General features: G+C 33.9%; 1 protein-coding gene and 1 pseudogene across 1 annotated transcript; both read left to right on the top strand.

The window, feature by feature from the left end:
• The first annotated feature begins 2,630 nt into the window (after positions 1-2,630).
• On the top strand, positions 2,631-11,492 carry LOC142504425 (piriformospora indica-insensitive protein 2-like). Its single transcript, XM_075617294.1, is given in 3 exon segments — positions 2,631-3,186; positions 10,277-10,720; positions 10,722-11,492. Coding segments are annotated over 3 exon segments (1,428 nt in total). The 5' UTR covers positions 2,631-2,973.
• Positions 7,882-9,486, top strand: LOC142556379 (uncharacterized; annotated as a pseudogene).
• Positions 11,493-12,838: the final 1,346 nt, after the last annotated feature.

Genomic DNA, 12,838 nt, shown 5'->3' with positions numbered 1-12,838 from the left:
CCGAAAATCTCACACACATGGATCGATCTTCATCATGTCTTTTATGTCACTTCTTGTACGTAGACTGTAGGACCGAGTGCTTACCGCTTTACCAAAAGCTATAGCTAGTAGTAATGGTGCAACTCAAATCTTTTAAATCGCACATCAGCTCAAGCACCACGATTCGATCGCTCTACCAAATAGGGACAATTATTGCACCTAACATAGACGACATGTTGTTGGCAAGAAAGGAAAGACTAGAACTTGGTAAGCTCAAGGGAAGACTAAAAGCGGAATTTGAAACGAAAGATTTGGGCACATCAAGGAAGATCTTAGGAATAGAAATAATCTGGACAAAAATTTGTGTGAAACGGTCTCACGGGTCGTACTTTGTGAGACGATCTCACATGCGTATTTTGTGAAATAGATATCTTATTTAGGTCATCAATGAAAAATATTACTTTTTATGCTAAGAATATTATTTTTTTATTGTGAATATCGGTAGTGTTGACTTGTCTCACATATAAAGATTTGTGAGACTGTCTCACAAGAGACTTACTCAGTAAGCTGAGATAGAGATTATGAATTTCTCAAGACGCTTACATTAATGAGATCTTAAGAAAATTCGAAATGGAGGCAGCCATATTCAACTTTCAGTAATTTTCTTAGTCCAGTAATCCTTAAACTAATATTAACAATATCGCACAACCTTCTTTCAAAATATCACATTAAATAATCTTTCATAAAATATAGATTCTTCGGTTTATATCTCGAATCGTCAAACGATTGAACTTACAATGTAAACGCAAACAATACATCAATTTAGTGTGATAAATGTGACGAAAACAAATTAAACTCAAAGAAATAAAATCCTTACTTCCGGAAGCCTATTTTACTCAAGAGAAAATGATGTAATCAAGCATAAAAATCGAAATAACAACTGGACCAGAACCTGAAATTGTCCCAACTTGAAGCTAAAACAATCTGAAATCAGAACTAGACTCGCACAGCCAAAACTTGCCGGAAATCAATTTTTTATTTAAGGAATCATGCGCAGATGGAGCGACTTTGGATCGAAAATTCGACGGCGTTTGAGGGTCGATTACCACCTTCATTGTGACGAGCACACCTTAATCGTTCTTCACCTTCATCGCCGCCTCCTGAATTCGTTCAGAAATTGGACAAACTGAACATGAAAATGACGAGTCCTAAAAACACGATTTTCTAGCCAACCGACTCAATACTCCTATCAGCGGTGGAATATGGTCGTCCAAGCACGGGCTTTCGGTTTTTGATGTCCAATGTTCAGAGTTTGGTTACGTACAACGGTCGATTTGGTCGATTTCAAAGCTAGGATTTGTAAATTCTCAAACATATCAAGACGACGACAAAAACCAATACAGACCGTTTAAAAGTTAACATATAATATATAACTGAATTCAATCTACTTGCACACAATTATTACACGTAAAGATCAATCTGCACAAAAATTAAAGACAAGAACGAGTTTTAATATCTAATAATTGATTTTGAATTTAAAACTGCAACCTGCAGTGAGATATCATGAATAAAACAAAAACAAAAACAATCTAAATCTTCATGTAATTATATATACAATGTATTTAGATACTCGGGCTTTATCAACATAGGACTTATGAACATTGACCAACACATGGGCTAGAATGATGTCCCCGCGCATCATAGCTGAAACTTTTCTTATCTATAGTTTTGATTGACAGTTGACATTATTTATTTAGATGGTATATATATAATTCGATAATTTATTGAATTTTGATTACTGACGGCCATTAATGAAAAGGTAGTAAGAAGTGTCCAAATCTCAAAGCCCTCCCCTATTCTACTATTCAGTCCTTGGATTGTAGCAGAGTCCAGTTTTAAACCCAACAGCTCAAAAAATGAGAACAAGCTACCCAGAGACCAAAACTACCTTTGTCTTGCATGCATTTGCATGCCCATATCTACTTTGCCCCCACTCCCTACAAATACCTTTAATCACAAGTCTAAATAAAGCCCGTCATAAATAAATTTACCAACTGATAAACTTGGGTCATGGAGGGAGTCAAATGATGGTTTTTGCCCAACCGCAATCTTCGCAAATTTAATATGTTTCAAGGATGATTAATTATATTTTCAAGAAACGTGAGTTTTATCCTCTGCTATCTTTTTTCGGTTTGTTTAGTTCGACTTTCTCGTGAGTAGATGAAGTTAGTAGTGTGTGAAGTAGAGGACATACATTTTTAATAGGGACAGCCGAAAGATCGAGACTCTCGAGTTGCCTTGTCCCTCCCAGAAGTATATTTCTCGATGTGCCGTTATCACATCCAATACTTATTTCGATGATTGTCACACGAGTTCTATTTCGGTCACACTCACACCCTTGGATTCAAGAGTTTCGTTTTTGGTTTCTTAAATTAGTCCTTGGAAAAAAGACACAACTTTAAGTATAATGTTCAGTCAAAATTTATAAATTTTCCGCTCTTTATTTTTCATATTTTAGGTGTAGCATTGCTCTTAACTTGGAATCAGAGGCACTCCATTCATATTTTCATTGATTTGCAATCAAAATCATCCACTTTAATAAAAGGGAACTGAGAGAGCCCTTTTAACAGCATAGTCCTTGTAGAGTTACAGCTGAATTACCTTTCTCCATCATTTCCTCTGCTCTCATTGACATTAACGTAATTTCTTGTTTTCGTAGCATCGAGAATTGTGCTCTCTCTCTCCCCCTATACTTGTATCTTCTACGATTTCTGCATACACTTCATTTACTATACCTTAGCTTCCTATTAACTCACCAAGATAAAGCGTTCTCGTTCATTGAAATTGCTTGCAAACTCATTCTTCACTTCACATTCTTTTTTCCATTCCTTGGAATATTTCTCCCGCCATTATATAAATTCGTGCTATCTTTACTTGGTAATCTTTATATTTATTGAGTGCGTCTTTGTGTTCTATCTGGGGTTTTAAGTAGTCATGAAAAAGATTAAATCTTTGAGTTCTTACATTGTAATTCTCTGCATACTTCGTTTCTTGTGTGTGTGGTGCAATGGGGAAGATGAAACAGTGACGGCTCCAATGAAGAGAACTGAACAAGAAGTTCTGTATTCTGCTATTCAAGATTTTGTGGGCAAATGGTGGAATGGTTCGGATCTTTATCCGGATCCTTGCGGATGGACTCCTATTCAGGTAAATAATATTCTCTCTGGTTTCTTCGATTCAAGATTATGGAAACGATAAATGGAATCCTGGTATTCATGGTAATTAGCTCTAATCTACTCATTATACACTCAATGATCTTGAATCAAAATTTCAAATGGCGCAAACTTCTGGAGTTCTTGTATTTTCTTGACTGAGTTTTGTCAGCAGAAGTTGATTTTTTCACGACAATTATTTTGTCGTTTCTAAATTTTATGATATCCACTTCAGATAGTTTCTTACATTGTTAGAGCAATTCCAACCCAAACACCATTTTGGTGCAGAGTTAATTGCTCCAGCCAGATTTAGTGTAACACTGTAGCAATAGCATTTTTTTTTTTGTAATTGCTAAGTCTAAATATTATATAATTAGTTTTATAATCTAATTTAATTATAAAAATGTATTATTTCAAACAATAAATTTTAACAAAGTGATTTTAAAAAACTTGGATATTTTAATTTAATACATAATTAATAAAGATAATATTATTATGTTAATAAATTATTTGTGATAAATTAGTTGTAGTAAATAAAACAGTATAAAATATGCCATGAATATCTTAATTATGTAGTTATAATTAAATTAATTAATATTGAATACAAAGATACAAGTACAAAAAAAAATTAAGATTTCAAACACTATTTTTTTGAAAATCAAAGAAAATGATACAAAATTAAATAAACAAACATAAAAAACACTAAATTATTAAAATTGACATTACAATACAACATAAAATAAAATAAGATGACAACACTTAAAATCAAAGATAATGATACAACATAAACCTAAACAAGATAATAAACAACAAACTATTAAAAATCATACCACAATACAATAAAATAAGGATGACAAGCACTTAAATTTAAAACGGAGGTAAGCTGGATCCAGATCCTCCAATGTCTCCAAAATATTTTCTATAGTCGAGACTATCACGTGCACGTTTCCTTTCTTCCCTCTCACTCAAAATTCTTGACTGTTCGGCCCTAAAATTTTCACGCAAAGATGGATCTTGAATTGAGTTGAGATCGATTACCAAAATTTTGTTTTCTTCTTGAAACCTAGTCAAATCCAACATTTGTCGATTTTGTTCTATTTTTTTTTCATTTTGTTCCAATTTTCGTTCAGTTTGTTGCATACGTTTTATAATTCTTTGTTATGTTCACGATAAGCATTTCCAGTTTGGATTATTTCCAGAATTTTTTCTTGTCCTAATCTCATTGATTCAATTGTCTGTGACATATATTCATCTTTTTTCTTTTTTAATTTTGCTTTTTTCACTCCAAGTGGCCGCTGTGACGAAGTACCACCAATATTTTCATCACTTAAATTAATCTCAAATGGTGATAATCCAAGGGACGCTGATTTGGGAGAATCCATTGCTTGTGTGTCCGATTGTTGAGAGTTGAAAAATTCAATACCTCTTTGAATTGTTGACCGTGAATGATTTGACGAAGCTGCAAATTTCTCCATATCTTTCATAATAGACCATACATGTTCAAACTTAAAAACTTTCTTGAAATTAAAATCCTGTTTCATTAACTCTTTTGCACGAATTATCTGTATATAAAATTAAAGTTAAGTTAAATAATATAAAAAACTGATAATAATATAAGTATAGATATTCTATCAAAACAAAACTCACAATATCCATATCTGAAGCACCGCTTGGATGTAGTTGTTCAACTTGTTGGATGCATGCGTTTAATTTACTAATCGCCGCCAATATTAAGCCCATACAAGATTGCACAGATCTTTTGTTACGAACTTCAGTCATGTCGGGTGCTCTGGAACTGTTGTAGCTTTGCTCGACATGACTCCAAAATTGATTTCGAGATTGGTTTATGCCTATGATAGGATCTTGGGAAATAACAAGATAAACATGACAAAGGTGTATGTCTTCTTGATATGAATAAGAAGCAGTTCGTGCATTCGAAGCCATTGAAACAAAAATATGTTGGGAGATAAGTATAATATTTATTATATAGAGAATGATAATGGTGACTTTGTGGGGACCCAGACGCTAATCATCTTCTTAATCATCTTTGGGATTTAATTATCAATTAAACTAAACAAGGTCTAAAAATTTTTCTTTTAAAACACAAGTGCGGAGTGTAATGGAATGTAACTAATATACATCTCAGTATATAAGTACAATAATGTACAACAATTATTCAAACTAGTCTAAGGTTCAACTACTAAATTTCAAGTATTAAACCAAGTCTACAATAAATCCGGAATCACCACTCTAAACTCGTATTCTCTCATCATCTTCTTGACCCCGATCCTGTCCCACCTGTTGTCATGCACACATACAAAACAAGACAACAGCCGGATACTCCGGTGAGAATAAATCCCAGTATAAAACATGGTAGACATGCATATACACAATATAAATCATAAAGCATATTATCATGCATAAAATCAATAACAATAGGTTTCATAGTCTATGAAACCAAATCAAAATAAGCATGCAGTAACAATGGGTTCCATAATCTCTGAAACCAAAATAAAATAAGCATGCAACTCAATTCAATTCATATCTTGACTCGACTCGACTCTAACTCTAGGGATCCTGGTGTGAATAAGACGTCACTGTCTGTCACCTACCCTCCCAATCGGGGTGACGATACGTCTTATTCCTAGACTTCGGTCCTGTCTATATCGAATGTCTACAATCGGAGGAAATCTGATCCTATGCGTCGATACCACCGAACATCTAGAAATTTGGCAAATCTGCCAATGACTCTTCTATCTTAAATGCTTGAATATAAATCTATAAACAAAGCATAATCATAACAAAATCTAAACAACAATTTAGCATGTGATTTTGTTGGGAAACTCAAATTGAATCTCATTTGAGTTGTGTCTTCCCAAAACAAAACATGAATTATACCTTTGTCTTCTCGGTCTGACGAAGACGAAGTCTTGTATTCCAATCTGTCCATACCCAGTCTGGCAATGACAATCGCATAAATACAATATCAGTATATAATTCGATTCAAGACCTGTTCTGATCAATACTCAAATCAATACATAATCTGATCCATATCGGAACAATGTACAATCTAATTCATATCAACGATATCACGCTACAATCGAAATCATTACTGAATTTGGTCAATCTAAATCAACTGATGTTTCAACGGCATAACAATACAGTCTCGATAACCCCCCGTCAATCTCAACATCGCAAGTATAGTACCAGAATTCATAATCTCAATATCGGTACACTTAAAATCAGTAACAACACAACTCTGATATCAAATCTCAATCAATTCAACTCTGAAACTCATAACAATTGTATAAACAGTCTATTCTTTAATCTGACTTCAATTATACAATGTCTACTGTAGCAGAAACACCATATCTGATTTATATTCAATTCTGACAATATCATAAATTCAAATAATGTCTAAACGTAACAAAACTTACGTCCAGTTGTAGCCTGCGTTGATAGGAACTCGGTGCTGAAGTCGGATTGAAAATCTAACGGGCGGTTTCTTCGTAAATTAATTTCTAAGATCACGAACTAAAATTTCTCCCCAACTCTCGATTTCCTTCCCACTTTCTGAAGATAATTCGCATGCTTATATATATATATATACATACCATGCATGCAGCAAGGCAAGTGGCGTCGTGCATGTTCTGCACGTTGCGCGCATATGCGCGACTTTATATGCGTGTGTTGTTCGAACCATCATTTTTTCTTCTCGCGCATATGCGCCAATCACTTCCGCGCATATGCGCCGAACATTCTGTCCATCACGTGCATGTGCGCCATCTACGTCGCGCATATGCGCCGAGTACTCTCCTAGCCTAATGGACACCTCGCGCATATGCGCGCCCTCAAACCGCGCATATGCGCGCAAGGTTCTGTCTTCCTCGCGCATGTGCGCAAGGACTTCTCCTTTCATCTCTTTTGATTTTCTTTCGGCTTTTCGGTCCAATTCGTTCCGTCTATAATCATATTAATTATCAACAATAGATTATAATAATCATCGCCAAATCCTTTCAAATTAACAGGATAAATTTCTTGGGCCTTACAGACTTGAAATGAAATTATGTTATATCTATATATAGAATGAGTGATACTAGATGATATGAAGTTGATGGTTATGATTGAATGAAATCTAATCCAATGGTGAACAAATCAGATCAGATTTTCGTATATAGGATAAAGATCATGCGGTTCCGATTAAATGAAATCTAATCCGACAGAGTATAAATCGGATCAGATTTTGTATATATAGGATAATGATCCTGTGGTTCCAACTGAAAGAAATCTAATCCAACGGTGAATAAATCGATTCGGATTTTTTGGATATAGGATAATGATCCTATTATTATTATTATTATTATTATTATTATTATTATTATTATTACATATTTGGCCATTTGTGTTTATTGTATATAATATCATATCATTATCATCGATGTATGATAACTTTATTATTATTATTATTATTTATTTTTTATTATTATTAGTACTTATCATCTTTTTGGCTAGTTGTTTGTATTATATATATATATATATAATTCAAAATATGATAAGTTTTATAAATGATAGATAAAGATCTTATGGTTTTGATTAAATGAAATCTAATCCGACGGTGAATAAATCAGATCAGATTTTTTTGGATATATGTTAAAGATCCTATGGTTTGGATTAAATGAAATCTAATCCGATGGTGTATAAATCGGTTCAGAATTTTTGGATAGATGATAAAGATAATTTGAATAGATTTGGTTTTGTTATATAATATCAATCATATGAAGTTATCCAACTCGTACTTCTAAATTGCCAACTATTAATATACATCATGAATTATCAAAATTTTCATTTTTTAATTCAGCATCATCTAGCTCATCTGATGAATTTGATTCACATGTTCAAGATCAATTTGAGTCCATCAACGAAACAGAAAATTTATTGGGGAGTCTAGCAACCAATAACACAATTTTAGCGGCTTCATATGCTGAGCAACATGAGGTTGAAGTCAAACATGGAGGGTCGATTCCCGGTCATATCGTAATTCCGCGTGATCGAGAATTGGCGGATCGTAATCTTTTCAACGATTATTTTGCTGATAATCCAAGATACAATGAAGCAATGTTTCGAAGACGTTTTCGAATGTCACGATGCTTTTTTTTCGTATTGTTGAAGCTGTAAAGAACCATGATCGTTATTTCATACAACGAGTAGATGGTCTTGGTCGGCTGGAACTCTCTACTAATCAAAAAATTACTGCTGCAATGCGGATGTTGGCATATGGTACACCAGCAGATGCTGCTGATGATTATATTAAGATAGGAGAATCAACTACAATTCAATGCCTTCAACGTTTTTGTCGGGATATTGTAGAGGTGTTTGCAGAGCGATACCTAAGGTCACCTACCTCCATTGATATTGATAGACTACTGCATATTGGTGAAAAACGTGGATTTCCTGGAATGTTGGGAAGCTTGGACTGTATGCATTGGAGATGGAAAAATTGCCCAACAGCATGGGCAGGACAATACGCGGGTCGTAGTGGTTCTCTGACCATTATTTTGGACGCGGTTGCTGATTATGATATTTGGATATGGCATGCATTTTTTGGTATGCCAGGGTCTAACAATGACATCAGTGTTCTCGAGGCGTCCAATCTTTTTTCAAATCTTGCGCAAGGTATCGCTCCTTCAGCAAATTACTTTATTGGTGGAAAAGAGTATCATCAAGGATATTACTTAGACGATGGTATATATCTTAAATGGTCAACTCTTGTGCAAACAATTCATGATCCACGCGGTCCCAAAAAAAAAATATTTTGCAATGAAACAAGAGTCATGTAGGAAAGATGTCGAACGCGCATTTGGAGTACTTCAATCACGATTTGCAATTGTAGCATCTCCAGCACGTGCTTGGCAGAAGAAACACTTGCAAGATATAATGATTGCATGCATTATAATGCACAATATGATTATCGAAGATGAGCGTGACTTAGATACACCAATCGAAGATGCGTTGGAAGCACCAACTCCAAATGTGGAAATGGTTACGGATCAAAATATAAGATTTCAAGAATTTCTTGCTCGGTATAAAAACATAAGGGACAGAGAGGCTCACTTCGCACTACGAGATGCACTAATCGACCATTTATGGGATTTATATAGTAATTCCGTTAATTAAAAGTTGGATATTTGTGTGTCATTTTTATTTTATAAGCATCATTTGAATATTGGTTGTATGTTAGTAATTTATGTTCAAAATATTTATATGTGTGATTGTAATTTTTTTGAATGATTAGTTAATTACATTTAATTAAGTAATAAGTTTAAGTATTTAAAATTAATATTAAATATTAAATTTTTTAAAGTAATTATAAAAATATATTTAATTAATATTTTAATTCATTAATATATATAATGAATTTTAATATAGAAATGATTTTAGATATTAGTGATATTTTAATTATTGTGTTTATAAATATTTTGTGAAATAAATTATTTGTTGTTAATAAAATAATAGAGAATATTTCGAGAATATTTTTTTTAATATAGATTTTAGAGTTGATGGGTTGGAGATGAATTTTATATTTAGTGTAAGAATTATACTATTTTAAAGTTAGTGCGATACTAAAATAGCGTAATGGATCGGAGATGGTCTTAAAATTCCATCGACTATTTCAAGCTTTGTTCTTCATCAAATACTCTGTCGAGACCGAAACAAAATATTTTGCTGAATCTCCACTGCAGGACAAGTGGAATGATGCCATATGTTATTTGTCTGATTCAATCAATTAGTATCCGCCTGAAAAGCAGAGATATGGAAGTGCATAATATATCAGTAATCATTACAGTATCCACATTGCAATATATTTTTTATTTTTATTTTTCACGTGTATTCTATGATGTGTCTTCTTCCTGATTATAACTATGATGCTGGTAGATTTAAATCATGATTTTAGCATACAAAACCAAAATTCTTTCAATTTTCTTGGGCATTTCTTGTGCTCCAAAGTTCATGAACTCTTAGTTTTGATTTCTTCTCACTATAATATATTTATTAAACATTCTCGAATTTTCTCTGTTCTTTCACAGGGTGTTTCCTGTGACATATTTGATGGATTTTGGTATGTGACTGACTTAAGCATAGGACCTGTTTATGAGAATTCCCTCATTTGTGACCAAACTGTGGGATTCAGTCCACATTTGTTTGCACTGAGGCACTTGAAATCTCTATCATTCTTCAGTTGTTTCGTTTCACCTCATCCCGTTTCGATTCCTGCTCAGCATTGGGAGGTTTTTGCAGAGAGTCTCGTGTCACTAGAATTCCGATCAAATCCAGGACTCACCGGTCAAATTCCAGCAACTTTTGCGGAGCTAAGAAATCTGGAGTCATTAGTTCTAATGGAAAATGGATTGACCGGCGAAATACCGATTAATATAGGTAACTTGACCAAGTTGAAGAGGTTGAATCTTGCAGGAAACAGATTCAAAGGAGAAGTTCCAGATAATTTTGGAGGGCTTAATCATCTTCTGATTCCTTGATTTTAGTAGTAATTCATTTTCTGGTTCATTGCCTTCAACTTTTGGAGGGTTGACTTCTCTGTTGAAGCTTGACTTGAGCAACAACCAATTTGAAGGAAAAATCCCAGAAAACATAAAGAACCTGAAGAATCTGACACTTTTGGACCTGAGCAGCAACAAATTTTCAAATGGGTTGACCAAATCACTTCAAGAGTTGACTTCTATGGAAGAAATATTCCTCTCAAACAATCCCATTGGTGGGAGCTTAGCAGACGTTGAGTGGCATGATATGGTGAGGTTGACCGCATTGGACCTGTCCAATACAATCTTGACAGGCGGCATTCCTGAGTCTTTTTCAGAATTAAAAGGGCTAAGATTCTTGGGTCTTAGTGACAACATGCTCGCAGGGGATGTTCCCCCAAAGCTTGCTAATTTACCAAATTTAAGTGCGATTTATATACACGGGAATAATTTGACAGGGGATCTCAAGTTTCCTAAAGGGTTTTATGAGAAGTTGGGGAGGAGATTTGCTGCATGGGGGAATCCAAATTTGTGTTATCCCATTGGATCGATTCCTACAAATTATGTTCCGTTTGGGGTAAAAATATGCAAGCAAGATCAAGAAGTTAAAAGATATGAGACATGTTTGCACACTAAATCCAAGATTTGCGATGGGATTAGGAATCCTGATTCCATTTCTATGGCTTCTATGGCTTCTATGGTAAATTATGTTGGTCGACTGGTTTGGTTCATTGAGATCATGGGGGCTTTGATTTTAAATATTTAATTAATCTTTGTTCTTCTTAAATGTTTGTTTTTTATCATATGTTTCATGTGTTGCGTACCTAAGTAGAAGTATATTTCTCTAATCATCATTCAACGTATCATGTTTCCAAACAGGATCTATGGAAACTTACTTCGAACAAAATCTAAAGGTTGTGTATGAATTGTTGGATTTTAAATTCTTTGACAAATTTGAATTAATTTTTTTTAGTAAATTTGAATTCATATCATATTAAATTTTGAAATATCAATAATAATTTATATAAATTTCAAATATACAAAAAATTGATGACATTCATCGAATCTTTTTCTTGAATCAAATCCTTTTAAAAAATAAAAAATTAATCTAGGTGTAACCCAAGATCACGCAACTTTTGTTCAACCATCACTTTTGTGACTGTTAGTCTTCAAGCAAGATTCTACACAATAATTGATTCATTTAACATAACCATTTCTCAATATGCGTCAACTTTATTATTTTTTAAATGTTAAATAAAAAAAATATTTAAATTGATATATGGTGATATTTTGTCTAACATTGGTTGAAAACATATATTTAAAATGGTTTATATGCGTTTGTAATACTTTTACAGCAACTTGTGTAAGTCATTTTCATAAAATGATGACTTTGAACACGAAATGAATGATACATGAGTTGCGCTTGAGTGAGCCTGAGATAAGGCGTCAAATTTAACTTGTGAAGATTGAAGAAACCAGGAGCTACAAGCAGCCATGAACTTGAATCCATCTTCGATTCCTCATTTCTAGACATGATTTTAAATGCACTGAAAACGAAAGAGCGAAGGCAATAAAAATTGAACAGCCTGTAGTTTCTCCTTAGGCAAAACACTTTCTCTCCACCTATACACAAACATACTCATAAAATACAGACATCCATTAATTCATGCGTGTAAACAGTTGGATTATGTTAAACCAGTAACTTCCACTGGAGGGAAAATCAGAAAAGCAACTGAACTGAATTATTAAATCGTCAGTGTACAAGCTTTTATATATAGAAGCTAGAAGAAGCGTGTCTAATCCGAAAGCTAAAAAGATAAAATGCGACTTCCATACACCAATACATGGGCTACTGTTGGCATATTATGTGGGCCTATACGTTGGTGCATTACTTGGGCCGATATGAGCTTGCTAATACTAACACGCCTCCTTCAAGCTTGGAACAAATTCTGGACACCAAGCTTGGATAATAGAAAGCAATGTTGATCAGTGCCCAACCCTTTGGTGAAGAGGTCAGCCAGCTGATTTGAGGAAGAGACATATGCGGTCTGAAAACAACCAGCTTTGATTTTGTCACGGATGAGGTGGCAGTCAATGTCGATGTGCTTTGTA

The sequence above is a fragment of the Primulina tabacum genome, chromosome 9, assembly GCF_025594145.1.
Source record: "Primulina tabacum isolate GXHZ01 chromosome 9, ASM2559414v2, whole genome shotgun sequence".
Lineage (NCBI taxonomy): Eukaryota > Viridiplantae > Streptophyta > Magnoliopsida > Lamiales > Gesneriaceae > Primulina > Primulina tabacum.
This window is presented reverse-complemented; position numbering and strand designations above follow the sequence as displayed.